Consider the following 26,800-nt stretch of genomic DNA (forward strand, 5'->3'; position numbering starts at 1 on the left):
AGCATTCATCTTATCTGGTCTCCCCATCCTCCCAACTTTTTGCATAAGTTGGAGTACACAATATATTTTTACTTTCGGTGCTGCCATGGACAGAAATCTCTTCTAGATGTTCTGTTTTACTTGTTTTCGTCTATCTTAGGAAGTAAAAGTTAATGATCTGTTCTTGGAAGCAGCAGCTAAAAACAATATTCAGGAATAAATAGGACTTGTTCCAATTCATGTGCATTTAGCTCTGTTCCTCCTGACCTCAAGTAGTTTCTCTCTGGTCATACCTGAAGGTCCGCTTGTGAGCAGCTGTTCCCCATCTTCCTTTTCCTCCCCAGCTCTATCTCCTGACACTTTGGTTTGTAGAAACTGGCAGCAAGCAAGGAGGGAGAAACCGAGCTTGAATGTTCAGCTCAGCCTTCTGTGGACCAAGAAGCAGGAGGAGTTGATGGCCTAGAGGAAGTCCCAGGAGTTTGGTGACTCCCTGTCCCTGGAGAACTGAGACCCCCTCTCCCCCGCCCCACCCCAGATGTTTGGTCAGTAAGATATTTGCCATCTCCTTAGCTGGAGCTAGACTGTGGTAACTTACCAGAGGTGAGGCACAGGTCTGCTTAGGGGAAAAACAACTCCAGCAGGTTTAACTCTTCCTTTCCTGCTAGGACCTGCTTTCACCATTTAAACATTTTGCTTATTCCACACTCCCTGCTTCTCAGAATACTGGAGATGCCTACATTGCCCTATTTCTTGTTGAGTGGCATGGCAAGACCTCAAAGCTTGTGAATGCTGGTGACTGTTAGGCTGCAAGCAGCCTCGCAGCCATCACCCCTGTGGGATGCCCCAGGCAACAGGTGAGAGTGGGGAAGGAGAGGTAGTGAGAGTTGACGCCAGGAGTCCCAGGCTGGGGGCCAGGAGACGCCCTGTAGTCCTTCTCTTTGCAATGCAAATGAGCTAACTTGCAAGCTGTCCACTGGTCAGGCAGCCAGCCCCTGGGTGGTGGGTGCACTGGAATCCAGTTGCCCTGGATGAATCCTTCAGCCTCTTATCCTGGAGCCTCAGTTTCCTCGTGTGTTCGTTCAGTGTGGATAACAGCAGCCTTCTCAGAGTTGGCGGGAAGATAAAATCAAATAATGGCGCTGAGGGCCCTTTGCAAAGTCGAAAGTGCTGCAGTCTGAAGTGGCATTATTACTAATACCTCGGCCTTTGCCTCGTGCTTTCTAAGTCTGGGGAGGTCTCACTTGCTCCCGTGTCATGTTTTTCTTTTTGCCTTGGTGGGATCTCTTCTCTGGTATTAATTTACACATGAAAACAGACCGTTTTGGCCCATACCAAGAATAATTTTCAGTTGTTAGCGTCAGTACCATTCACAGCAAAGTTATTTGAACAATGTAGTCACCCAGCTTGCAGAAGAAGCATTCGCACTGTTTGGATATAGAGTGTTACGGAGCTTGACTTTGTATCTTTTACAGTGACTTTGGATGATTACCCAATGGCATGTGAATGCAGACCCTGTAGACTCTTTAAAGTGATAGGGTAGGGCTGCCTAGGGGGGAGTCCTTCAGGGAACTGGATTTGGTCCAAAAGAGCCTCTGCTGCCCACTGGGGAAGGTAGCAGATGGCTCCTTTCCCCTGGGCTCCCACCCTGGGCAGTTCATGTCCATGTATCAGAAACAAGGCACATGGCTCCACCCAGGAAGAGTTTTTTTATGGTTATTTATTTTTTTACTTCTATTTACAAGGGGGAGGGGGGAAAGAGAGATTTTTCCCATTCAATGGTTCACTACCCAAATGCCAGGTCTGATCCAGGCTGAAGCCAGGAACCCAGAACTGCATTTGGGCCTCCCTTGTGGGTAGCAGGGGTCCAACTACTTGGGTTGTTATCTGCTGCCTCCCAGGATCCATTAGCAGGGAACTAGACCTGAAGCAGAGCATCTGGGACTTGAACCCACACCCCGATATGGGATGCCAGTATCCCAGGCAGTGGCTTAACCCACTGCACCACGACACCTGCCCCTGGAAGAGCTTTCTTTTTCTCTCTTTTTTTTTTTTTTTTTTTTGACAGGCAGAGTGGACAGTGAGAGAGAGAGAGACAGAGAGAAAGGTCTTCCTTTTGCCGTTGGTTCACCCTCCAATGGCCGCCGCGGCCGGCGCGCTGCGGCCGGCGCACCGCGCTGATCCGATGGCAGGAGCCAGGAGCCAGGTGCTTTTCCTGGTCTCCCATGGGGTGCAGGGCCCAAGCACTTGGGCCATCCTCCACTGCACTCCCTGGCCACAGCAGAGGGCTGGCCTGGAAGAGAGGCAACCAGGACAGAATCCGGCGCCCCGACCAGGACTAGAACCCGGTGTGCCGGAGCCGCTAGGCGGAGGATTAGCCTAGTGAGCCACGGTGGAAGAGCTTTCTTAAGCAAAACTGGGGCTAACATTGTGCATTAGTGGGTTAAGCCACTGCTTGCAACACCCACGTCCCATATGAGCACCGATTTCAGTCCTGGCTGCTCCACTTCTGATGTAGCTCCTTGCTAATGTGCCTGAGGAAGGAGCAGAAGATGGCCCAAGTCCTTGGGCCCCTGCACCCACGTCAGAAACCTGCATGGAGTTCAAGCTGCTGGCTTTGGCCTGGGCCAGAACTGAATATTGCAGGCATTTTGGGACTAAACCAGCAGGTGGAACATCTCTCTCCATTGCTCTCTCCCTCTCAATAAATATTGAAAAAAGACAAGCAAAACTGATTTTCAACCTTACTCTCCCTACCTCCCCCGTAGTGCCGGAAGCCGTCCAGTGACCCCCAGGAACTCACCAAGAAAAGCCCCAGGGGGTCTTCAGATTCAGGAAAAGAGCACAACGGAGTCAGGGGAAAGCACAAGCACCGGAAGCCAGCAAAGCCGGAGTCCCAGTCCCCAGGAAAGCGAGCCGAGGCTCCTGAGGAAGGTAGGCCCTCGAGCCTCCCTCGTGTCGGCGAGGGGAGGGGGCTCTGAGAGGGACTGGCAAAGTGGGAGTGGGACGTCTTTCCTTCGCAGGGGAGATGGACGCCCCTGAAGTCAAAGGCAAGGCAGGAGGGAGCAGGGCTGTAGTCCCCCCCTCGGTGCTAGAACAAGGCACGTTTTGAAGGCCGAAGGAGGTGGTTCTCAGAGTAACCAGCCCATTTCTCAGCAGTGGGCTCAGGCTCAACGAGGAAACGGGTTTAGGGAGGACTTAGCAGAATGGGGCAAACGGAGGTTCGTGATACAGTTTTCTCTACTTTGGGGTATATTGGAAAATTCTTGTCCAAGAAAGAGAAATAAGCTAGCTATCTGGCTAGAAGGGCTTAGCAAAATCCTACAGCCTTATTATCATTCAGAGACACACAGATGTTTGGGGAAGTATGTACTTGACCTGCACGCATTGCCACAGAGAGTTCTTGGTGCCGTCACGGAGAGAACCCCTAGCATTCCTTACCACAGTAGTCCATGTTCATGGTCTGCCCATTTGCCATGACCTGCCTGCTCCCTGCTCCCATCTTCCTGCCTTACGCGGTCCTCTGAGATTCATTGAGGTTGCACTGCTCGGGGACCTGCTGCAGCTCAGTTCTTTCTGGCCGCTACGGCCGGCGCACCGCATTGATCCGAAGCCAGAAGCCAGGTGCTTCCTCCTGGTCTCCCATGCGGGTGTAGGGCCGAAGGACCTGGGCCATCCTCCACTGCACTCCTGGGCTACAGCAGAGAGCTGGACTGGAAGAGGAGCCAACTGAGACAGAATCCAGTGCCCCAACCGGGACTAGAACCCGGTGTGCTGGCGCCGCAGGCGGAGGATTAGCCTAGTGAGCCGCGGTGCCGGCCTGCAGCTCAGTTCTAACTCTGTGGAGGTCCTGCAGCCTCCGTCTCATACAGGCAGCCGGGCCTTCCACTTTTTGGTATACTGTCGAATTGATTCTCTGGCCATTTGTGCTGACACCAAAGAAGGCAGCTCAAACTTCGTTTGCAAAAACCACTGGGAACTGCTTATTACCTAACAGACATCCATACGTGATAGCAGCATCAGGCGAGGTAATAGACATAACCCAGGGTAACCAGAGGGTCAGCACAGACTCTCCCTTGAGTTTCTCACCTGAGCTGCTCAGATGGGCTTTTCCAGTTTGTAGACTCTGATTCTGACATTTCTGCCTTCTGCCCCAAAACCGCACGTCACTCTAGGCTCCATGGAAAAGAAAGCAAAGAGCAGTTTCCGTGACTTCATCCCTGTGGTTCTGAGTACCCGGACGCGCAGTCAGTCTGGTGAGTGTGACCGAGGGTATGGCATGTTCCCTGGAAAGAAAGGTAGACATCTGTATGAACAGTGTCACCACTGGCCCCGGGGAAGAGTTGGAAATCGGATTCACTGGGCCAGGTTTGCCTGGCTCCTGGCTCCAGGTGGGAGCAGGGACATTAGCCACGATGTTAGGATTATTTTCTTTTCCTTCCTTCCTTCCTTCCTTCCTTCCTTCCTTCCTTCCTTCATTCCTTCCTTTCTTTTTGACAGGCAGAGTGGACAGTGAGAGAGAGAAACAGAGAGAAAGGTCTTCCTTTTGCCGTTGGTTCACCCTCCAATGGCTGCCGCGGCCGTCGTGCTGTGGCCGGCGCACCGCGCTGATCCGATGGCAGGAGCCAGGTGCTTCTTCTGGTCTCCCATGGGGTGCAGGGCCCAAGCACTTGGGCCATCCTCCACTGCACTCCCTGGCCACAGCAGAGAGCTGGCCTGGAAGAGGGGCAACCGGGACAGAATCCGGCGCCCCGACCAGGACTAGAACCCAGTGTGCCGGCGCCGCTAGGCGGAGGATTAGCCTAGGCATTGACATCTCTTGTTGGGAACCAGTGGTGAAAGGAGGAATGGCCTATGACACCGAGAGGTCTTCCATCTGCTGATTCACTCCCCAAATGGCCGCAACGCCTGGAGCTGGGCCCATCCTAAACCAGGAGCTGGGCCCATCCTAAACCAGGAGCTGGGATCTTCTTCTGGGTCTCCAATGCAGGTGCAGGGGCCCAAGCACTGGGGCCATCTTCTATTGCTTTCCCAGGCCGTAAGCAGGGAGCTGGATCGGGAGAGGAGCAGCCAGGAATTGAACTGGCGCCCATATGGGATGCTGGCACTGCGGGCAGAGGCTTAGCCCACTATGCACAGTGCCGGCCCCAGGAAAGCTGGTTCTACGCCAAGCTCCGGTATCTCGTGGTCGTGGGGGCCCATCTCGGACATATTCTTAACCTGTGGGTCCTAGTCTTGGTGTCTTACATGGCAGGCGTCATCATGTGTGCCTCCTTGACTGTGTAGTCAGCCCCAAGGTTGAAATAAAAACAGCCCTTTCCAGCCACTACTGTCTTTTTTTCAGCCCGAGACGGTTGCCCTGGCTCACTCAGATTTCCATGCAAATTAGAGGGAATGGGGAAAAGGGGCACTGTGTGAACTCAGCGATCTGACATTCTAGTCACTGGCAGCTCAGCACGTGGGCGAGCGTGGTGGTGATCCGGGCTCATGATGGTGGCCTGGAGGCCTCGCGAAATCCTGAAGCGTCTTCCAGACCATCAGAGAGTGATCACGCTAAGGCCAGTCGCATTTTGCCATTAAACACGTTGTACTGCATTTGATTCTTTGGCATTTAGTGCTCCCTGCGTGATCTCTATGGCGATCACGCATTACCGAAAGCATTAGATTCCCAGGAACCCTGGGTTCCCGGCTCAGTCTGTATCGTGGAAAGTTTGGTGGTCAGGGGCTGTCTTTAAGGGGCCTCACCAAGTTGCAGCTTGGGTCAAGGATGGCTCTGTTTGCCTCCAACTCTTTCTTTCTTTCTTTCTTTCTTTCTTTCTTTCTTTCTTTCTTTCTTTCTTTCTTTCTTTCTTTCTTTTTTTTTTCCCTGCTGACCTCCCTTGGGCCTGGGGATTGTTGAGTTAATAGCTGGGCCACGAGAGAAGGATGGCAGTGTCTCACAGCTGCTTCCCAGGAAGGTGTCAGATCTCCTGGAGTGCGAAAGCGGCCAAATTAGGGTTGCACTTTTGTTAGTAGAATTGCGGGAGAGCAGGGAGAGAAAATGGCCTCTTGGCAAGGTGGCCGAGGAGGGTAGGAAAGGTGCCATCCATCCCCCTGTCCCCGGGGTTGTCAGCAGAGGAGGGGACGTGCCTGCCCAGTGGTGAGGAACAGCTCGGGTGGGCTGGGGGAGGTGCCATGGAAAGCCCCACCCCTGCACTCTTGGCAACTCCACAGGAGGTGGGATCAATTTAAGGGAAGAGGGCCTGGCTGTGGAGCATTTGGGTGTGACTGAACCAGGCTGTATCACAGGAGAAAGACTCCTGGCTTCGCTTTTCCTGAGACTTTTGTGAGGATTCTGCTTGTCCAGGGTGGCGCTAGCAGCGAAACTGGTGGGGCCACAGAGTGAGCAGGACTGGGGGACAATGCCAGGCTGCCCTTCTTCACGCTCCACCAAAGCCCGATTTGCAAACAGATGGACCTGTGGCCCTCTCCTGCCCCTCACACGATGCTTTGCACCTTGCATGCACTAAGCAGGGTCGGTGGATGGATTCAAATGACACAGTAAAGATTTATTTATTTATTTATTTGAGAGGCAGAGTTACAGAGAGAGAGAGGGAGAGGCAGAGAGAGAAATCTTCCATCCAGTGATTCACTCCCCAAAGGGCTGCAGTGGCCAGGGCTGGGCCAGACTGAAGCCAGGAGCCAGGAACTTCATCCAGGTCTTCCTCATGGGTGCAGGGGCCCAAGCACTTGGGCCATCTTCTGCTGTTTTCCCAGGCGCGTTAGCGGAGAGCTGGACAGGAAGTGGAGCAGCCGGGACTTGAACCAATACCTGTATGGGATGCCGGCACTACAGGTGGCAGCGTAACCTGCTGTGCCACAGCGCCGGCCCCAGGGTGTATGTTTTTCAGTAGTTGATAGGACTACAAGTATGGGTTTCTGTAAAGCACTTCTGAGTGAAAGATCGTCCGTCCTGGAGCTTCAAAACAGCTCCATGAGGTCAGCAAGGGAAGAATAGTATCCCCGTTTCATAGGCGAGGAAACAGAGTGAAGGAACTTTGCCCAGGTGTACAGCAGAGCCTGAACTTGAACCGAGACTTCAAACTCCCAGCCCAGGGCATTCACTCAGACACCATGCATTGTCTTTTGGAGGGGTACGTGACTGTCCTCTGTCCATCCCATCCCCAGGAAGCATCTGCAGCTCCTTTGCTGGGATGGCAGACAGCGACATGGGAAGTCAGGAGGTCTTCCCCACCGAAGAGGAGGAGGAGGTAGCCCCCACGCCAGCCAAGCGGCGAAAGGTGAGAAAGACCCAGCGGGACACCCAGTATCGTAGCCATCATGCCCAGGACAAGACCTTGCTGAGCCAGGGCCGCAGGCACTTGTGGCGAGCCCGAGAGATGCCCTGGAGGACAGAGGCTGCCCGGCAAATGTGGGACACCAATGAAGAAGAGGAGGAAGAGGAGGAGGAGGGCCTGGTGAAGAGGAAGAAACGGAGACGGCAGAAGAACCGGAAATATCAGACTGGGGAGTACCTGACCGAACAAGAAGAAGAGCAGCAGCGGAAGGGGAGAGCAGGTAAGGCTGGCGAGGGGGCCGCAGTGTGTTCCACTGAGTCCCATTCAGGCCTGTTCAGGCCCGTTCCTGTAGTAGGCTCGTAATTGAGCCAAAAACTCTTCTCTGAGTTCCAGAAGAACACTTCTGTCTCTCACTCTCATTCTATGACCACCTACGCTTGAGGCAACAATTGATTCTCTCCTATCATATATTCATCCTGAGCTTTTGGATGTTTATCAGTCAAAACTGAATAACCTTATATTGAGTGGGTACAATTCTGGATTTCCTATAATGCAGCGAAGGCTTAACCTCATTTCCGGCTCAGCTTAAGTGGTGATGTATATGATACTACTATCCCTATGCTCAAGAGAGTAATTGAGCTAATTTTCATCAACTGTGGGAGTGAGTAGGGGCAATTTTCCTTTTCTTCTGCTAGAGCCATAATAGATTGGTCGTGAGTGAATTGTCAAGCCATGGCCTCAGCCACTTGTGTTAGCATGAAGAGGAGCTTTTGCATCAACCAATCTTCTCTGATAGGGCTAATTTCCTTGCTTGGAAGCTTCCTATGAAACTCACTGGCTCTTGGACCGACCAAAAGGACCTCGGAGGTTGCCTTGTCCGGTTTGCCGCCCAATGCAAAGCTCGCGATCTCTCTAGCATTCTTGACACGTAGCTATAGTCTTTGAGTACCTTTAGTGACACAGAATACCACCCATCAAATCTTCCTGTTGCTTCGGGGGCAGCTGCCTTTGTGGAAGAGTAGCTCTTCCTCTCTGTGGATGTGTCTAAGGGCCGGCTTTGGCGTGCGTTCTGGTCACCTCCCTCTCCAGATCTGATAATGGCATCTTCATGCAGGAATTGCCTGACAAACCTCTCTCTCCTCCCAAAGTTCCCAAACCGCCTCCTCCAGCCTTTCAGTTTGACATCAGAGTCGGGCAAAGGTCAAAGCAGGCGGGCCCCCTCCTCCCATCTGAGCCTGTGACCTTCCCTTTCATCCTGAGCTTGGCTATCTCTCTTCTTGACCTGCAGAGAGGTAGGAAGAGCCGCCTCCTCTCACACGATGCTACCTGTACTCTCCATTCCTTCGTGTGCTGTGATAAAGTGCTCGCTCCTCCGCATTTGGATACGTGGCGGAGTTTTTGCCTGCCCTGGGTAAACAGAGTAGGGGCTGTTTGTTTTGCTGTGATATGGCTTCCCCACATTTCCTGGGGTCCTCAAGAGGCACAGTGCTGTACCTTCCTTGTTTGCTTCAGTCCAAACTTGTTCATCATCAAAAGGCCTGGTTTTAGGAGTAGCCATGAAGCCTAGTAGGTAAGATGGGCGTGTCCCACACCTGAGTGCCTGCGTTTGATTTCTGTCCCGACTCTTCATTCCAGTCTCTGCCAATGCAGACCCTGGGAGGCAGCAGTTGGTGGTTCAAGTAATTGGGTTCCTGCCACCCATTTGGGAGACCTGGATTGAGTTCCTGGCTCCTGCCTTTGGCCTTGATCCATCCCCAGCCATTGTGGGCATTTCGAGAGTGAACCAGCTGAAGGGAGCTCTCTTCTCTGTCTCTCTTTGTCTCAAATTAAAAAAAAAACAACTTTAAACAGTAAGTCCTGGTTTAGTATGTTCACAGTGGAAGTGCCAATAGAGACTACGTAGCACAGCAGTTCTTAGCCAGGCTGTGGGGGACCCATTAACGGTCTGGGGCTGCTTGGGAATAAGGGGTGGCCCGACAGCTGGTCCTGTGAGAGTTGTGCACAAGCTCAGCCAGATCCTGGGATGAGAGCAGTGACTCCCACATCGGGATCTGCCCTCGGCAATGTCACTCACGAGAGCCCGTGTCAAGGTCAGGGGGGAAGAGTCAGAACTCTTGTATCTTAATCTCTTCATTTCACAAGTTAGAGACACTGACCACGGTTAATTCACTTCACAGACATAACTGATCTTTTGCCCTGTGCTAGGCAGGGTGTTCCGTCTTTTGGGAAAATAAAGAACATGCAGCTAATGGCCCTACCTATAGAGTGTACACTTAAATAATATAACAGTGATGCCATACACCTTATAAAAAGTTTCATAAATGTGTATTACCTTCATTTAATTCTCATATCACTCCTGTAATGTGAATTATGTTCTCTCCGTTTTACTGAGATTCACAGGGTTTCTGAGTTAATTTTACCCATTTACACAGTTAGTGCCCAATCCACGGGACCTAATGGCAAGATATAAGGATAGGGGCTGGCTCTATGACGTAGCGGGTAAAGCTTCTGCCTGTGTCGTTGGCATTCCCTGTGGGCACTGGTTCATGTCCTGGCTGCTCCACTTCCAATCCAGCTCCCTGTTAATGTGCCTGGGAAAGCAGCAGAGGATGGCCCAAGTGTGTGAGCAGCTGCATGCTTGTGGGAGACCCTGAGGAAGCTCCTAGCTCCTGGCTTTGGCCTGGCCCAAGCTTGATCATTTTGGCCATTTGGGGAGTGAACCAGCATATGGAAGACTTCTCTCTCTGTATCTCTGCCTTTCAAATAAATAAATAAATCTTTTATTTTGGGGGGTTTAGAACAGACCTGGGGGCAGTGCTGTAGCTTAGCAGGTAAAGCTGCCACCTGCAGTACCTTCATCACATATGGGTGCCTGTTCAAGGCCTGGGTGCTCCACTTCTGATCCAGCTCTCTGCTGGGCCTGGGAAGGCAGTGGTGGATGGCCCAAGTGTTGGGCCCCGGCGCCTGCATGGGAGACCTGGAGGAGGCTCCTGGCTCCTGGCTTCAGATGGGGCACAGCTCTGGCCATTGGAGCCATTGGGAAGTGAGCCATTGGATGGAAGACCTCTCTCTCTCTCTCTCTCTCTCTGCCTCTGCCTCTCTATAACTCTGCCTTTCAAATAAATGGATAAATCTTTAAAAAAAACAGACCTCATGGAAGGATATTTGTTATAAAGGTTTTTTTTTATTTATTTGAAAGGCAGGAGAGAGAGAGAGAGAGATTTTCCATCTGCTGGTTCATTCCCCAAATGGCTGTAATGGCCGGGGCTGGGCCAGGCTGAAGCCAGGAGTTAGGAGCCTTCTCTGGGTCTCCCGTATGGATGGCAGGGGCCCAAAGACTTGGGCCATCTTCTGCTGCTTTCTCAGGCGCATTAGCCAAGAGCTGGATTGGAAGTGGAGCAGCCAGGACTAGCTGGTGCCCATATAGGATGCCGGCACTGCAGACAGAAGCTTAACCTTCTATACCACAGTGCCTGCCCCAGAAGGAGAATCTTGATAATCCCAGCAGGCCTCTGTGAAATTAGAGTGCATTTTGCTCAGTGAGCTGTGGCTAGAATTAGAGGTGTTGCCCAGCGTGTTCCGGTCACATGGGAGACTTGATTTCCAACCAGGGAAAGAAGGTTTCTGCCACTGGCCAGCAGCTCAGTAGGCCCACGGCATCTTCTGGTGTTGTGGAGGTTCTGTGGCTTTGATCTTTGTGTCCTCAGAGAGTGACAGATAGGCAATCGGGTGAGTAGAACTGAAGCTATGAAGGCAGCCGTCTTAGATTTACTCCTGCCCCAGTGTACTTGATACTTTACGTCAGCAGAACTGCTAAATTTGTTTTTATATTGGGGTGGAGACAGGCAGCAGTGTGCTGGGGGGAAAACCTGAAAAGAAACTCCAATTTGCTGAAGGCTATGGGTAGAACCTTTTAAAAAATTACCCGCATCTTGGAGACAGCCAGATAGGCTGCCCCCTGCTGGCAGGGCTGGGAGCTGTCTCTGCTTGTAGAGGGAAGCACAGGGATGGTGAAGCAGCGCTCGCTGAAGAAGCACTGAGTGGCATGGTCAGCACTGCGCTAGATACTGACAGCTGATCGTTTCCTGACATTGCACTTGGCTTCTAATCCCCCAGGCCCTCTGATTCATTCTAGAGGATGGCATTGCTTTTCTGCGTTCCATCTCTCTGACAGCCGTTCTCTACTGTTTTCTTGTCTTCAGATTTAAAGGCCCGTAAGCAGAAGACTTCCTCCCAAAGTTCGGAGCACTGTCTCAGGAACAGGAACCTTCTCTTGCCCACTAAAACCCAGGGGATCTCGGATTCACCAAATGGTTTCCTCCCAAATAATCTGGAGGAGCCAGCCTGCCTTGAAAACTCCGAAAAGCCATCAGGAAAACGGAAGTGCAAGACCAAGCACATGGCAAACGTCTCAGAAGAGACAAAGGTATGTTGCCGTCGAGGGGACGTGTCCAGGGGAGGGGCGTGGGCTCGAGGAGGCAGACTAGCCACCAAGCTCCTCTGTCAGCAGTCGTCTGGGGAAGGGGCGAGTGATAGCAAGGAGCAAATGAACCCATCTTTATTAAGGTGTTTGAAACTAGTTTTAGAAGCATTAGCGGGCGGAGTCAGAGAATGGGAACTCAAGTTACAGTTACAGCGTTTGGCCCACGATGGCTTTTCCTCAATACTCCCTGAATCTCCTTTGAGTTAAGGGAGTTAAAGAATATGGCAGGAAGTTGATGTGAATAGCTTGTTAACATCCAATCAAGAAGCCTTTGTTTGGACTTAACTCGCTAGAAACCAATCACGGGCTTTCTGAGTCAGTCAGGGTTAAATAATAATAATAATAATAAAACAACTTCTGGAAGTAAGGATTTGGATGTCCAGGTGAAGGTTACTGGAGGGTGGGGCTTAAGTACCAGCCACCCTTTCTTGCCTGCACTCATGTTCCCACGTGTCTGGTGGCAGTGTTAGAATGAGTGAGCATGGCCGGCGCCGCGGCTCACTAGGCTAATCCTCCGCCTAGCGGCGCCGGCACACCGGGTTCTAGTCCCGGTCGGGGCGCCGGATTCTGTCCCGGTTGCCCCTCTTCCAGGCCAGCCCTCTGCTGTGGCCAGGGAGTGCAGTGGAGGATGGCCCAGGTGCTTGGGCCCTGCACCCCATGGGAGACCAGGAAAAGCACCTGGCTCCTGGCTCCTGCCATTGGATCAGCGCGGTGCGCCGGCCGCAGCGCGCCGGCCACGGCGGCCATTGGAGGGTGAACCAACGGCAAAGGAAGACCTTTCTCTCTGTCTCTCTCTCTCACTGTCCACTCTGCCTGTCAAAAAAAAAAAAAAAAAAAAAGAATGAGTGAGCAGACACTCCCAGCCAACCCAACAAGCATTCCTAGGACCCCCTTTCAAAACTGACACCTCGGCCACGAAGCTAGGGTGACCGCGGGCTGCTTGTACATAATAAAGCTGGTTTGTCCCAAAAAAAAAAAAACAAAACTGACACCTCTTTGGGGTCTGATATTCGTAGCATTGGTGTTGGACTCCACATTGACCATTAGAAAAAAAAAATCAGCTTTACATTTGAGAGAAGTGAGGGCCAGATTCCACTATGTAATCCAAAGACGTATTTGGCATCGAAGATCCCTCCCCAAGGCTGAATGGGGCTTGTTTTGGTGGTTGTGATTCTTCCCACTCTCTGTCTAGTTCCTGAGCAGGGATCCCTGAATGGCACTGGCCCGAGATGGGAGACCCGGCTGCCCATTTCTCTTCTGACCCCTCTCCTGCTCCCCAACCGCACTCTAGCCTATTTCGTCATCTTGAAAGCTGGAGCTGGTACTCCAGGCTCTTTGTGGCTCTCAGGGTGCCCGGGGGACAAAGGAGGCGATGGGTGTAACTGACAGCTTTCGATGACCCTGCAGTGCCCTCCGGGGCTCTCTTGGGCATCTCCCCACCCCGGGTTCAGGCCGAGGCAGGAATGAGCGGCAGAGGCACGGCACCTGTTCTCTCTGACCCCCAGAGTGGGAGAAAGACAGGGCCTGAGGACAGAGCAGGGAGCGCTGGGCCATGCCAGGTGCTTCGTTCGCGTGACTGTTCTGGTCTCCCTGACGTGGCCTTGGAGGTCAGTGCTTTAATCTGAGTCTGGGAGACACCTGGGGCGGGGGGGGGGAGCGATGGGATGGGAAGCAGTGCTGCCTAGAGCAGCTAGGACAGAAGGTAGGTACGCCCCAGGCTCCTGCCTGTCCCTCAGTTTCCCCCAGACTCTCAGATGGCCCCATCCCACCCACAGGTGACCAGCCGCCTAACACTGAGCAGCACGCGTGGTGCTCCTGTGTGGTGGTTCTGCCTGGCAGTGTGTCTGCGGAAATGTTCTGCAGAGGTCTCTCTCCCTCCCCAGGGCCTCTGCTTCTCCCTCCTGCCTTTCTTTCCCTCCTGGTCACCCCCACCTGCTCCAGTTGCCCCCATGGCACAGGGCTTCAGAGTGGGGGAGGTCAGAGGATACTCCCGCGGCACTAAAGTGGAGCCTCGGCCAAGGCCTTCTCACCCCAAGGGTTAGAGCTGAGGGAGGGGGGAGGGGAAGAGGCATCCCCACTTGTTCTCACTCCTCCCCTCCTCAGGCAGCCACCAGAAGGAGAGGCACCGTTTGGTAAACCTGGGTACTGTGCCCAGCGTCCTGCAGTCCTGCCATTGTGTGCCCTAGCCTCCTGCTGCTACAGTGGGATCAGATCCTCGTAACCGGTACCCTCCTGCCAGGGATGGTACCTGTCTGCCCTTTGGGAGTAGGGACGGCTAGGGCTTCCTGTGCTCCTAGGAGTTACCAGAGGAGACACACGCCCTGCGCCCTCAGCTTTTCTCTCCGCTGCTGATCCTTTGCTGACTTCTTTCTTTCTGTTTTTTTTTTTCATTTATTTTGAAAAGATTTATTTGAAAGGCAGAGAGAGACAGAAACAGAGAGACAGAGAGATCCTCCATCCACTAGTTCACTCCCCAAATGGCTGCAACGGCCAGAGCTGTGCCAATCCGAAGCCAGGAGCCAGGAGCTGCTTCCGGGTCTCCCCCGCGGGTGCAGGGGCCCAAGCACTCGGGCCATCTTCTGCTGCTTTCCTATGGGGTCGAGGGGTTGAGCCTCTTGCCGTCTCCCCACCAGTGGCCAGCCCATCCTCTGGCTCTAGATGTGACAGACGTCTGTGCTATTGGGGGTGCTGTTTGCAAAGCACAGCGTGGACGTGGTTGAGGTGAGACGGCCGTGATGGATGGGCTATGTTGCCTGGCCTGCCCCATGACTGCATCTTTGCTCTCTAGGGCAAAGGTCGTTGGAGCCAGCAGAAGACCCGCTCTCCCAAGTCTCCCACCTCAGCGAAACCCACAGAACCATGCACACCCTCCAAGTGCCGAAGTGCCGGCCCAGAGGAGGCCTCAGAGTCACCCACAGCCCGACAGATCCCCCCAGAGGCCCGGCGGCTCATAGTGAACAAAAATGCTGGCGAGACCCTCCTGCAGCGGGCAGCACGTCTCGGCTATAAGGTAAGCAGGCTGCTGGCTGCGGGCGTGCTGTTGGCCTGAGCAGCGATGGCGCAGCTTCTCGTCCTTGGCTCCTCTGGGATCCGAGTCCAGGTTCTCCTCCGTCCGCTGCCCACCTTGCCCGTGGGGCTGCTTTGCCCCTTGTCTGATCTCAGTGTGTGGGGATGCAGGTTCCTTTGAATGTCAGTTTGGGATGACATTGAAGTAGTAACAAAATAGCATGCAGTGCATTCCTAGGCCAAGGACGGGATTTTTGGATGTTCTCATTGTCTTGAACACTCCCGATGTGGCTACTCCCTGCTCTGAGAAGAACAAGAGGTGATTGTTGCTCCCGCCCCCCTCATTTCATCTCTGGTAGAGGCTTCAGGAGTGTGTTCAAGGGGCAAGACTGAGCGAATCCTTCTTTATCTTCTTTCCCTAGACGTTGAAGGGAGGGAAGCTGGCGTTGACTGGCTCCTCTTTGGTGCACCTGTGAGGTAGCTTTTGTTACGCTAGGTAGCAGTGGTCAGTGATGTGTCCAAGATCACTCATCTCTACTGGATTACATTCAGAACAGTGCTGATTCGTGCGGTGCGGTGCGGTGCGGGGCTGGAAGTGATGACCCTGGCGTGAACATTTGTCCTGCTGAGACCAGCACCCAGGGATAGTACTGAACACAGTCCTTCCTTCCTTGATCTTGAGTTATCAGCACACACGTCTCATTTGCTTCATCTGGCGCTACCTTGCAAAGCTCGGGGGGCCCAGGTCTAGGTGCCGGAGCTAGGGCTGGGCAGGTGAGCCTCTCTGAGCCACTGCCACCCGAACAAATGTTCTCGGCCGTAAGAAACATCTCCCCGCTGCCAAAGCGGCATCCCGGTGGTGGCGGCCCGACACTGACTTTGAGCCTCGCCTGTCAGGCTCTGTGACGCCTCAGGAATTGGGGGGCGGGGGGCTCGCCTCTAACTGGGGATGACTTCAGGAGTTAGGCCTGCCTTTGCTCATGAGCAGCCCCTGTGCTCGCAGGACGTGGTCATGTACTGCCTGCAGAAGGACAGCGAGGACGTGAACCACCGCGATAACGCGGGCTACACCGCCCTGCACGAGGCCTGTTCCCGGGGCTGGACCGACATCCTGAACATCCTGCTGGAGCATGGCGCCAACGTGAACTGCAGTGCACAGGATGGCACCAGGCAAGGCTGCCCCGCCCCCTCGCGCCCCCTCGTGCCCCCTCGTGCCCCCTCGTGCCCCCTCGTGCCCTCGCGTCCCCAGCTCAGCCCCCTGACTCAAAAGGACTTCCCAGCCTGAACCTTTGCAGAGGCTTGGTCCAAATGACTTCTGTAGACGGAAGAGGGGCCCGGTTTAGGGCAGGCTGTGAGGCGTTCTTGGCAGGCCAGTTTCCCATTGGTTACCAAGGGGAGGCTGGGGTTGTCACGGGATCCTCCCACCCCTTGCAGCTGTCAGCAGTAAGACCACTCAGGCTTCCCCAAATCATCCTGGTGGGACACCTGTCTCAGGCAGACTCCGGGGCTTTAGGAACTAACTGGGCAGCTGACCTCAGGGTATCAGTATCATCCCAGATTCGGTGTTTGTGAATTGATCTCTGTATACTTTTCCAAAACATACCTGCAGTGTCTCAGAGATACCGCACCCAGGCTCCTCTGCCCTGGCACACGGCCTTCGTCCTTGGCAAAATAGAGACATGAGCTGTCAGTCTGGTATGGGCACCTGGAGTATGGGTGCGGGCTCTGCTTGGCCACCGTCAGGCTGCTCCTTGCTCTTCTGCCCTCAACTGGGTCTTTCCGTTCTTAGCCCCCTGCCTCTGCTTTAACTCTTCCCTCCGTCAGGGACCCATTCTCTGCAAAATTTCAGAATAGACCAGTGGAGCTTACACTGTGTCCTAGGGACTGTCCCTAGATGGTGGTGGGGGGGGTGGTGGTGGTGGTGCAGATAGGAGATGGAGGGAGAGAGAGAGAGAGAGAGAGAGAGAGAGGAAAGAGAGGATAAAGGTGTACAGAGGTACAGAGGGAGGATGGGGGACTGTAGCAATGCCCGGGGGTCATCTCATTTTTTATTTTTTAACCCTGATGAGGTAGCCTGAAGCCTAGACACCTCTGTTCCCATTTGGCCCCTGCTGTCCTCACCCTGTATTGTCTCCACAGGCCAGTTCATGATGCAGTGGTCAACGACAACCTGGAGACCATCTGGCTCCTGCTGTCCTATGGGGCTGATCCCACGCTGGCCACCTACTCGGGTCAGACGGCCATGAAGCTGGCCAGCAGCGACACCATGAAGCGCTTCCTCAGTGGTGAGCACCGGCAGACTTGATGCTGGCATCCTTGGGGCTGGCCTGTGACTCCTGAACTTGGCAGGAGGTCCTCTTCATCTCCCTCTAGCTCAGATGGCTCCCACGAGGGGCACCTGCCCCCTCTTCACACACTTTCCTTCCAGCTTCTCAGGAATTCCTGTCTCATTTACTTAGTTAAAAGAGAAAGAGAGAGACAGAGAGCTGCCATCTGCTGGTTCACTCCCCAGATGCCTGCAACTAAAGTCAGGAGCCCAGAACTCAGTCCAGGTCTCCCATGTGGACAGCAAGGACCCAAGTACTTGAGCCATCACTACTGCCTCCCGGGTGCACATTAACAAGAAGCTGGACTAGGGAGCAGAGCCGAGACTCCAACCCAGGCACTCTGTTATAGGATGCTGCACCAAATGTCCATCTCCTCTGCCTCTGGTCTACTTAAAAAAAAAAAAAAAGATTTACTTATTTGATTTGAAAGACAAGTTACAGAGAGGCAGAAAGAGAAAGAGAATGTCTTCCATCCACTGGTTCACTTCCCAAATAGCCACAACAGCTGGAGCTGGGCCAATCAGGAGCCAGGAGCTTCTTCAAGATCTCGAACTTGGGTGCAGGGGCCCAAGCACTTGGGCCATCTTCCACTGCTTTCCCAGGCCATAGCAGAGAGCTGGACCAGAAGTGGAAAAGCCAGGTCTTGAACCAGTGCCCTTATGGGATGCTGGCACTGCAGCTGATGGCTTTACCCACTATGCCATAGCGCCAGCCCCAGAATTACAGAGAGAGAGGGAGTAATCGTTCATCTGCTGCTTTGCTCCCCAAATGCCCACAACAGCCAGAGCTGGGCCAGGCTGAGGCCAGGAAGCTGGAATTCTAAACGGGTTTCCCACTTGGGTGCAGGGGCCCAAGCACTTGGGCCCATCTTCCACTGCTTTCCCAGGCGCATTAGCAGGGATGTAGCCTGTTTAGGGCTCTGGTAGCCCATAGAGACCCAGGTTACCGCCAGGTGTGTGGGATAGGCCTCCTTGTGGGACAGCAGCCCCATTAGTGGATCTGGTTGGGGGCAAAGTGTGACGTGAATGGGTGTCAGTTACCCAGAAGTTACCACTTAGCGTCTTGCTTTTGTTTTGCAATTTCTCTTTGCTGGCAGTCAAAGTGGAACCCCTAGGGCCTTCCCAAAGCTTTCTTCCTCCCTGCCCTTGGCAGTGGGTGGCATGGTGTTCCTTGTGCATTCCGCATCTTCCTCCTTTCCATCCCTTTCCCTTTCTCCCTCACCTGCCCGTTCTGGAACGGTGTCTAGTGTTCAGGCCCGCGCTGAGGGCCGCATGCCAGTGTGTATTTTCTCCTTAGTGGCTGGCAGCTGTTTGTGTGCAGTTCGATAGCTCTACTGAGCTGGGCAGCGGGGAGAGAGCAATGGAGGGAGGTCTAGCTCTGGTGACTAGACCTCGAAATAGAGGAAGCCCGCCTCCTAGCGACATTGTGATACCACAGCCTGGCCCTTTCCTGTCTCCGGATTGCCTGAGCGGCAGAGCAGCTGGGAATTGGATCTCTGAGCACCCTCCAAGGTGTCAGTGTTGTGGCACCTCCCTTCTTGAACTAGGGACCAGTGGGATTGTGGGTTTGCCCAAGACCATGCCTCCCTCTCCCCAGGCCCTGGCCCCAGGCAGTCCTGAACGCCCACCCCTGCCAGAGAGAGAGTTCTAGGCTCCCAACCAGGGACTCACTTGTTTATGGAACAAAGGTTAACCAGGTAGCTGGTGATGGGACAAAAGGAAAAGATCCACACTAAAAGCACCGATAAAACGAAAAACCAGGTGGGAGTATCACCTTTAAACTAACCAGAGCTGGCGGTGGGGAGGGGACGATGGAGGGCTGCTGAGGGGCCCTGACTTCTGCTCAGGCCCTGTGCAGTCTAGGCTTAGGCCCGCGCAGCCAGTTCCAGCCTCTCCCAGGTGCGCACAGGAGGGTGGCCCTTTCCCTTCCCCCCACCGCAGCTCTGGATCCCCAGGACCCTGTCACTGAGGGGCGGACCAGATCTGAGATGTCCATTCCGTGCTCTGCCCTGGGCAGTGATAATTGTTGTTCCCTCTGGCTAGCTGAGCTGTCGCTGTGGGCTCAGGGCTCAGGGCTCAGAGCGAGCCACCCTTAGTGGCCTCCTCTCCCATACCACGCACACATGTACTCTTCTCTTAGGCGCATGTGCACGTTGTCTGAATGCACTGTGTTCCTAGGCAAGTCTGGCATGCATGACCGTCCAGAGCGTCTCAGGATGATAAAGGGACCACAGGCTCTGACTGTGATCAAGTGGCCTAGTTCAGGGGCCTCTTGGGGCTCTTCAGGGCATCTCAGTGGGTCTTAGGGCTGTCTAGGTCCAGAGGATGCTATCTCTGACCACTTTAGTAAGCAGATGAGCGCTTTCCTTTCTCACTCTCTTCTCTCAAACCTCAAAAGAATTTGAATGTTGAAACCATCTTGGGTGCTTAAAAAAATTAGAAATGAGGCCGGCGCCGCGGCTCACTAGGCTAATCCTCCGCCTAGTGGCGCCGGCACACCGGGTTCTAGTCCCGGTCGGGGCGCCGGATTCTGTCCCGGTTGCCCCTCTTCCAGGCCAGCTCTCTGCTGTGGCCAGGAAGTGCAGTGGAGGATGGCCCAGGTGCTTGGGCCCTGCACCCCATGGGAGACCAGGAAAAGCACCTGGCTCCTGGCTCCTGGCTCCTGCCATCGGATTAGCGCCGTGCGCCAGCCGCAGCACGCCGGCCATGGCGGCCATTGGAGGGTGAACCAACGGCAAAGGAAGACCTTTCTCTCTGTCTCTCTCTCTCACTGTCCACTCTGCCTGTCAAAAAAAAAAATTAGAAATGACCACATTTTTTTCTCTTTGGTCAACTCAACCCAACTACTAGCCAGCCCCTTTTTGTAGTTGTTTATTTATTTATTGGAAAGGCAGAGTGATGGAGAGTGGGAGGGTGGGAGAGAGAGTGAGGGAGAAGGAGAGGGAGAGACAGAGAAAGATCTTCCATCTGTTGGTTCACTCCCCAAAGCCAGGAGTACAGCACTCCATGCAGGTCTCCCACTTGAGTGGCAGGAACCCAAGTAGTTGGGCCATCACCTGTTGCCTCCCAGGCACATTAGCAGGAAGCTGAATCAGAAGTGAGGTAGCCAGGACTTGAACCAGCCTCCAACATGGGATGCTGGTATCCTGTCCCTTTAGCTAGTTTTTTGGTACCTCCTTAAACTAACTCAAATGCCAGTCTCTGTGGCAGAATGCAAAGTAGACTTACCTTAATGCTAGCACTTCCTAACCAGTTCATCCTGAGCCCCTTCATTCAAATTTCTCATTTTATGGGTATGGAGCTGGCTTAACAATGGGGATCAGGGGCCAATGGAATGTGATAAACTGGGCTGTCTCTTTGTGGTGCAAAGGCCGGGCTCTGCCTGGCTATTAGGGAAAATTCTAGCAAGCCAGGCTAGGCCCTTGGTCTAACAGCACAGGGAAGCAGGCGCTGGCAGGAGTCGGTAGGCTCCTGGGAAGGGGGGACTTGGGCCCATAGGCTGTCTGTGAGGCATTAAAGGACAACACTCCTGGGCTTTATAAAAACTGAAGTGAAATTCACCAAACATAACCCTTTTAAAGTAACAATTCAGTAGTACTTAGTGCATTCATAACGTTGTGCCACCATCATCAGGAGCTATCTTGATCCCTCAGATTGGGTATTTCTCTCTTTTTTCCATCCATGTATGCTTCCCCACCAAATTTCCAGGTACTGCTGGAAAGAACAGGTGTGGTTGACCACAGAGAATGTATGAAGGCGGAGGTTGGAGGTTGAAGAATGTTTCCTTCCTACCCCACCTCCCTAGCCCCTATGCCTGGATGTGTTTGTAGGGACCTCTGGGTTGTTTTTGTTTTAAAACCTGGCCTATCTGGCTGAGACACTTCCCGGGCTTGTTTTTCATCCCCAAGCATTTGCCTGGGCCAGACTGTCTTCATCCTCCCCTTCTGAACATACCGCTGGACAGAAAACAAAGGCAAATCCCTGTAGGGTGCAAAAAGCTCCATTTTGTGCAAACGAAAAAGGGGAGCTGGAGCGTCAAGGTTGTGTCTCCTCTTGTAGCTTCTCTCACCTTGCACAAGGCTCCTGTTCTAGAAAAGTCAGAAGAGGGTTTGATTCCCAAAGTACACCAGAGAACACTGTGATTTACAGGTTTACTGTAGTGAATCCTTTTTCTTTATTCATTTGAAAGGCAGAGTTACAGAGAGAGAGAGAGAGAGAGAGAGATCTTCCATCCACTGGTTCACTCCCCGAATAGCCACAACATCTGAAGCTGGGTCGATCCAAAGTCAGGAGCCAGGAGCTTCATCCGGGTCTCACACATGGGTGCAGGGACTTGGGCCATCTTCTGCTGCTGTCCCAGGATATTAGCAGGGACCTGAATAGGAAGTGGAGCAGCTAAAACTTAAATCAGTGCCCATATGGGATGCCGGTATCACAGGCAGCGGCTTCACCCACTCTGCCACGATGCCGGCCCCATAGTGAATCCTTTTGTGAAATGGAAGATTCTGGTAAACATCTGGATTGTGCATGTGCAGGTGGGGCCCATTTCGTCCGAGATTGCGAGGGATGTATAGGCACTGCTTCCTTTGTCTGTTGGTTCCTATGGTGAGTGCCTATTAGATTCTGCCTTTTCTACCCTGCTCTTGGGCTTGGAGCACCAAGAGGCTAAGGCCTCTCCCCTGGGCCAAATTACAGGCATGCATGTGATGATTTACCTCTGACCCTTCCGAAGAAAAGAACAGTACGCAGGCTAGCCCAAGGAAAACGCTTGTTTTTGCTCCTCTGTTGGAAAGAATGTAGGGGTTGGGGGCAGTCGCTGGAGTTGGAATGAGGCGTCAGAGGAAGTATCAGGGCTGCTTTGCCTTCGCTGATGAGAGGGTTAGTGATTTACCACCTGAGGTCACTGAGTCACAGCTTCTTGTTTTTCCTGCCAGAGACCTCTGCCATATGACCCCATGTTGAAGAGCACTTGTTTTTTTGTTTCTCTCTCCTTTCATGTCCCTCAGCTGGTGACTTGGTTGCAGGAGCTGGGAAGGGCTATGATGGGACCCTGAGAAATAAATAGAGAAGCTGCTGGTCAGCCACTCACGTGGAGGTTAGAGATTGTTCTTATCAGTGAGGCCCAGAGGGTACTTTTTGCAAATACGTTGAGGTGAGACAAAATGACTATTTAAAAGTAAACAATCCTGGGACAGTAGTTATGCTACTTAGGGCACCCCCATCCTGTATTGCAGTGCCTGGTTCCAGTCCCAACCGCTCTGCTTCCCATCCAGCTTCCTACTGATACACATCCTGGAGGCAGTGAATGACGGCATAAATACTTGAGTTCCTTGCTACCTACATGGGAGACCCAATTGAAGTTCCTGACTCCTGGCTTCGGCCTGGCCCAGCCCTGGCTACTGCAGGCATTTTGGGGAATGAACCAGTGGATGAGAGATTTCTCTGTCTCTGTCTCTCTACCTTTCAAATAAAATACAAATAAAAAAAATCAATTAAAAAAAAGTCAATTCAGTGGCATTCAGCGCAGTTACTACCTTGTACAACCGTCTGCACTCTAAGTTTCGATCACCCCAACAGGAAAGCCCATACCCGTTAAGAAGTTGCTTTCGGGGCCCCCTGGCTGCCTTTGCTGCATGCTGTCTCTATGGACTGACCCGTCCTAGACGTTCCCAGCGGAATCACACAGTGCAGATGGGGCCTTTCGTGTCTGGCTTCTTTCACAGAGTCTTACTGCGTTTTCCAGGTCTATCCACGTGTTAGCAGGTTTCTGTACTATCTTCCTTTGAATACTATTCCATTGTATAGCTATGCCCGCCAGTTGGTTGAGCCAGTCACCCATTGGTGGACTCTTGGGCTGCGTCTACTTTCTGGCTATTGTCTGTTGTGAGTAGAGCTGCTGCTGTGAGCATGCCTGTGCAAGTCTTTTGTTTTCTGTGTTTTCGGTTTTTCCTGAGTATGTTCCTACAGGTAGAATTGCTGGGCCCAGGGCCCCGGATCAGGGAAAGGATAAGAGAAAAGGAGTGAAAGCTGTGCCTGGGGTTGGGGGCAAGGGGGAGGAAGAATCAAGGAGAAGGAAGGTGACACATCATCCTGATCGGGTGCGCACCTCTATGAAGCAAGTGAATGGATCTTGGCGCTCTTGTGCGCGGCTCGTGCGCTTGCTCAGACTTCAGCATCTTGCTCGTGTCCGGTAACTTGGGGCTGTCACGGAAAGGCAAATTCACCTGCAAGTGACAAAGATTCGCAGCCCAGGCAGAGGGCTAGAAGAATGTGCTGGGGGCTGCACAGGCAGTTCCTAGAGAAAAGCCCCAGGAATGCCGTGAGCTAGGGCTGCTCTGATGGAATCCTCGTGTGACCTCTTGTTGAGGGGAGGTGCCAGCGGCTGTCACTCAGATGCATGTGTTCGGCCTGCTGGTTAAAGCAAGCACTTTATAGTCTCACCTGGCAGCGAGTCACTCCTCCCTCCCTCGCTCCCCCTGCCCTCTTGGTCCTCTCCTCCTCCCTCTCTCTCCCTCCCCCTCCATCCCCATATATTTATTAGGCTCTTACTATGTGCCGGTCACTGGCTCATGTTCGGGGGTGACCGTGGCGAACGGGTGGAACTTCCACTCTCATTCCTGGGTCTGCCGACACCTAGCACAGGGCTCAGCCCAGAATAGACACGTGCTTCTGGAAGGAGCTCCTTCCAGCTCCTCAGCGGCACAGGGTGTAGAAGAGCATGCAAGCCAGCTGCGTGCCCTCCGGGTTGTTGCCCAGTGTGTACAAAAGATGTAATGTACGTGATGCAGGTTTCCGACGCCACTCATTTTGCTCGTTACTTTGAAAGCTTCTCCCTGGCTGCATTCTCCTACTGGGCGAACCCTTTTATCTCCTGGAAGGTAGCTAAACATCGGATTCTTCCGGGTGCTCACAACAGCTAAGAGGTGTTCTCCTTGATAGGATGACCCCAGGGGAGGTGCATGGGGTCAGGTCATAGGGCTGCTTTCCCTCGGGACACACTAGCTCTGCTCCTTTAAGGATGGCTGCCAACGTCTCCCTGGGATTTGGTTTTCAGCTACTCCCTCCCCCCTCACCTCCCCTGCGCCCTTTGGACTCTCTCCTGTCCTGTTGCCCAGGTGTCACTTGAGGGAGGTGACAACCACACACGGAGCTAAGTCAGTTTTGTCAGCTAACGCTAGATGGCACAGTGGCAGCCACTGGGCCGTGTGTTCACAGATGGCGTGGGACAGTTGTCACGAAAGACCTGCGTTTTGTCCAGGTGGGACTGAGCGGTGGAGCAATTCACAAGGTGATACCCAGCTAGGAAACAAGGAGGCTAAGGGTGGCTGACACCCGACTCCAGAGTAAGAAAGCAGAAGGCAGTTTTTACAAGTAAGTTACTGTGCTGAGATGCTGAAATGTTAACATTTACTATTTTAACCACTTGATTTATTTTTAAAAATATATTTGAGGAGTAGAGAGACAGAGACAGAGCTCCTGTCTGTTGGCTCACTCCCCAATTGGCTGCGATGGCCTGGGCTGGATCTCAATCCAGGTCTCCCACGTGCGTGACAGGGGGCCGATTACTTGAGCCAGCACCACTGCTTTTCAGGGTCCCCTTTGAACAGGAAGCTTGGGGCAGGAAGGAACCAAAGGCAGGTTTTGAACCAAGACACTCTGTAAGGGATGCAGGTGTCTCAGTGAGTGTCTTCATTGCTGGGCCAAACACCTGTCCCTGTGTTAGCCACTTGAACGGGAGCAGCTGGGTGACAGCCTGCATTGACAATGCTGTGCCGCTTTCATCACTATCTTTTGTCATTCTGCAGGGAAACTCCTACTCCGTTTCCAGTCATTGCCCATGTCCCTCTCCCCATAGCCCTTAGCCCTTAGCCACCACTGATATGCTTTCTGTCTCTATGGATTTGAGTCTTCTGGACATTTTATTTTTTATGAAGATGTATTTTTATTTATTTGAAATGCAGAGTTACAGAGAGAGACAGACAGACAGACAGACAGAGAGATCTTCCATCCTCTAGTTCACTCTCCAAGTGGTTACACCAGCCGGGGCTGTGCCAGGCCAAAGCCAAGAGCTCAGAGCTTCTTCCAAGTCTCCCACATGGGTGCAGGGGCCCAAGCACTTGGGCTATCTTCTTCTGCTTTTCCCAGGCACATTCGCAGGGAGCTGGATCAGAAGTGGAGCAGCCAGGTCTCAAACTGGCGCCCATATGGGATGTGGGTATTGCAGGGGCTTTACCTGCTCTGGCACAATGCTGGGCCCTTCTGGACATTTTCTGTAAGGGAAATCCTACAGCATACGGCCCTTTGTGTCTGGCTTGTATCCCTTAGCCTCTATGCTGTAACAAGTATCAGAACTTCATCCCTTTTTATGGCTGGGTAGTATTCTACTGTATGGATGTATCATGAACTGGGTACCTGTTTCTTCTGGGTGTTTAACCAGAAGTGGAATTGCCAGGCAATGTGGCAATTCTACATTGAACTTTTTGGGGAAGTAAAGTGTTTTCCAGGTGGGTGAACCGTTTTCCATTGTCATCAGAAATGTCATCATGTTATTGTCTGTACCTTTTGGCTATTGTGAATAGACCTGCTGTGAACATTTATGCCCAAGTTTTGTCGGAACGCCTGTTTTCGGTTCTTTTTGAGTATATACTGGGGAGTGGAAGCAAAAGGTTTTTATGAGGATAAACCTGGCCCTTTCCCCCGGGCTTTGCAATGCAACGATGGAACTTAGATGGAACTTATCTTAACTCTGAATGAGAGATTGTGACTGAGTATGTAAACATTGGGAGTATCAGGGAATAGGCTGGATTCCGCCTGCAGTGTATTCCCTTGGACCACGTTGCAGCAGGGGTCGCAAATCCGCATGCCTGCGGGCTGATGTGGCGCAGAGGGAAGAGCCTGGGTGGGGACTGGGGAATCAGCGCCTGCACATGTCACTGCTCCCTCCAGCCAACTGTTGACGTGCAGGAATGCGGACACAGTGTTGCCACATCTGATTGGTGTTTTGTCTTTTTGTTTTCACAAAAAGTTGGAAATCTGGATTTTTGAGTGCAATCTCCCAATTTTAAAATGTTAGAAATTAATGAATAGGTTGCTTTTAAAATAGTGGGCCAAACTGCAGGCAATCGGTGGGCTCCATTGGACTTCTGGTTGCTGATTTGCAGTCTCTGGCTAGGAGCAAAAAGTTCTCTCTCTCTCTCTCTGGTCACTCCTGGCTCCCCTTTGTGGTCCTCGCTTCCCCTCTCCCATTCTCGCAGCCCTACATGCAAGGGGCTTGGGATTCCTCCCGCAGCCTACCCTCCTTGACTCACTGCCTTCTCTCTTCTCTCAACAGATCACCTCTCAGATCTTCAGGGCCGGGCCGAGGGGGATCCTGGTGTTTCCTGGGATTTTTACAGCAGCTCCGTGTTGGGTAAGCTTTAAGGGGAGATTTTTCGCACCCTTATCTGAGGCCCAGAGATGCCAAATGTGGTTTGGGTTTCCCTAATTCTTAAAGACAGCAGTATCCCTGTGGAGGGATCCCTTACAGACCCTCTCAGCCCAAACTTTGACACTCCCAGACCCAGCCAGCAGATGCAGCACCGATTTGGACTAAGCCATCCCTTGCTACCCTTCTACCACTCCCCACCCTAGGTGCTTTGAAAATTCTCTCTCTTCCAAGGTCCCCCCTCTCTTGCTTTGTCTTGACCCTGCCAGAAACTTCTATGGGCATTGTCACCTCTTCCTGGTATCATG

General features: G+C 52.9%; 1 protein-coding gene across 4 annotated transcripts in view; it reads left to right on the forward strand.

Annotated features, from left to right (window-relative positions):
- BCORL1 (BCL6 corepressor like 1) overlaps positions 1-26,800 on the forward strand; it is a 71,876-nt gene that overhangs the window by 39,104 nt on the left and 5,972 nt on the right. For all 4 annotated transcript variants that reach the window (XM_051827492.2, XM_070066468.1, XM_070066469.1 and 1 more), the window contains 8 exons: positions 2,745-2,910; positions 4,152-4,232; positions 7,144-7,533; positions 11,456-11,679; positions 14,525-14,746; positions 15,746-15,912; positions 16,882-17,027; positions 26,400-26,477. In XM_051827492.2, coding sequence (XP_051683452.1) covers positions 2,745-2,910; positions 4,152-4,232; positions 7,144-7,533; positions 11,456-11,679; positions 14,525-14,746; positions 15,746-15,912; positions 16,882-17,027; positions 26,400-26,477 — 1,474 coding nt within the window. The remainder of the gene's footprint in view (positions 1-2,744; positions 2,911-4,151; positions 4,233-7,143; positions 7,534-11,455; positions 11,680-14,524; positions 14,747-15,745; positions 15,913-16,881; positions 17,028-26,399; positions 26,478-26,800) is intronic.

The sequence above is a fragment of the Oryctolagus cuniculus genome, chromosome X, assembly GCF_964237555.1.
Source record: "Oryctolagus cuniculus chromosome X, mOryCun1.1, whole genome shotgun sequence".
In the NCBI taxonomy this organism is placed as follows: domain Eukaryota; kingdom Metazoa; phylum Chordata; class Mammalia; order Lagomorpha; family Leporidae; genus Oryctolagus; species Oryctolagus cuniculus.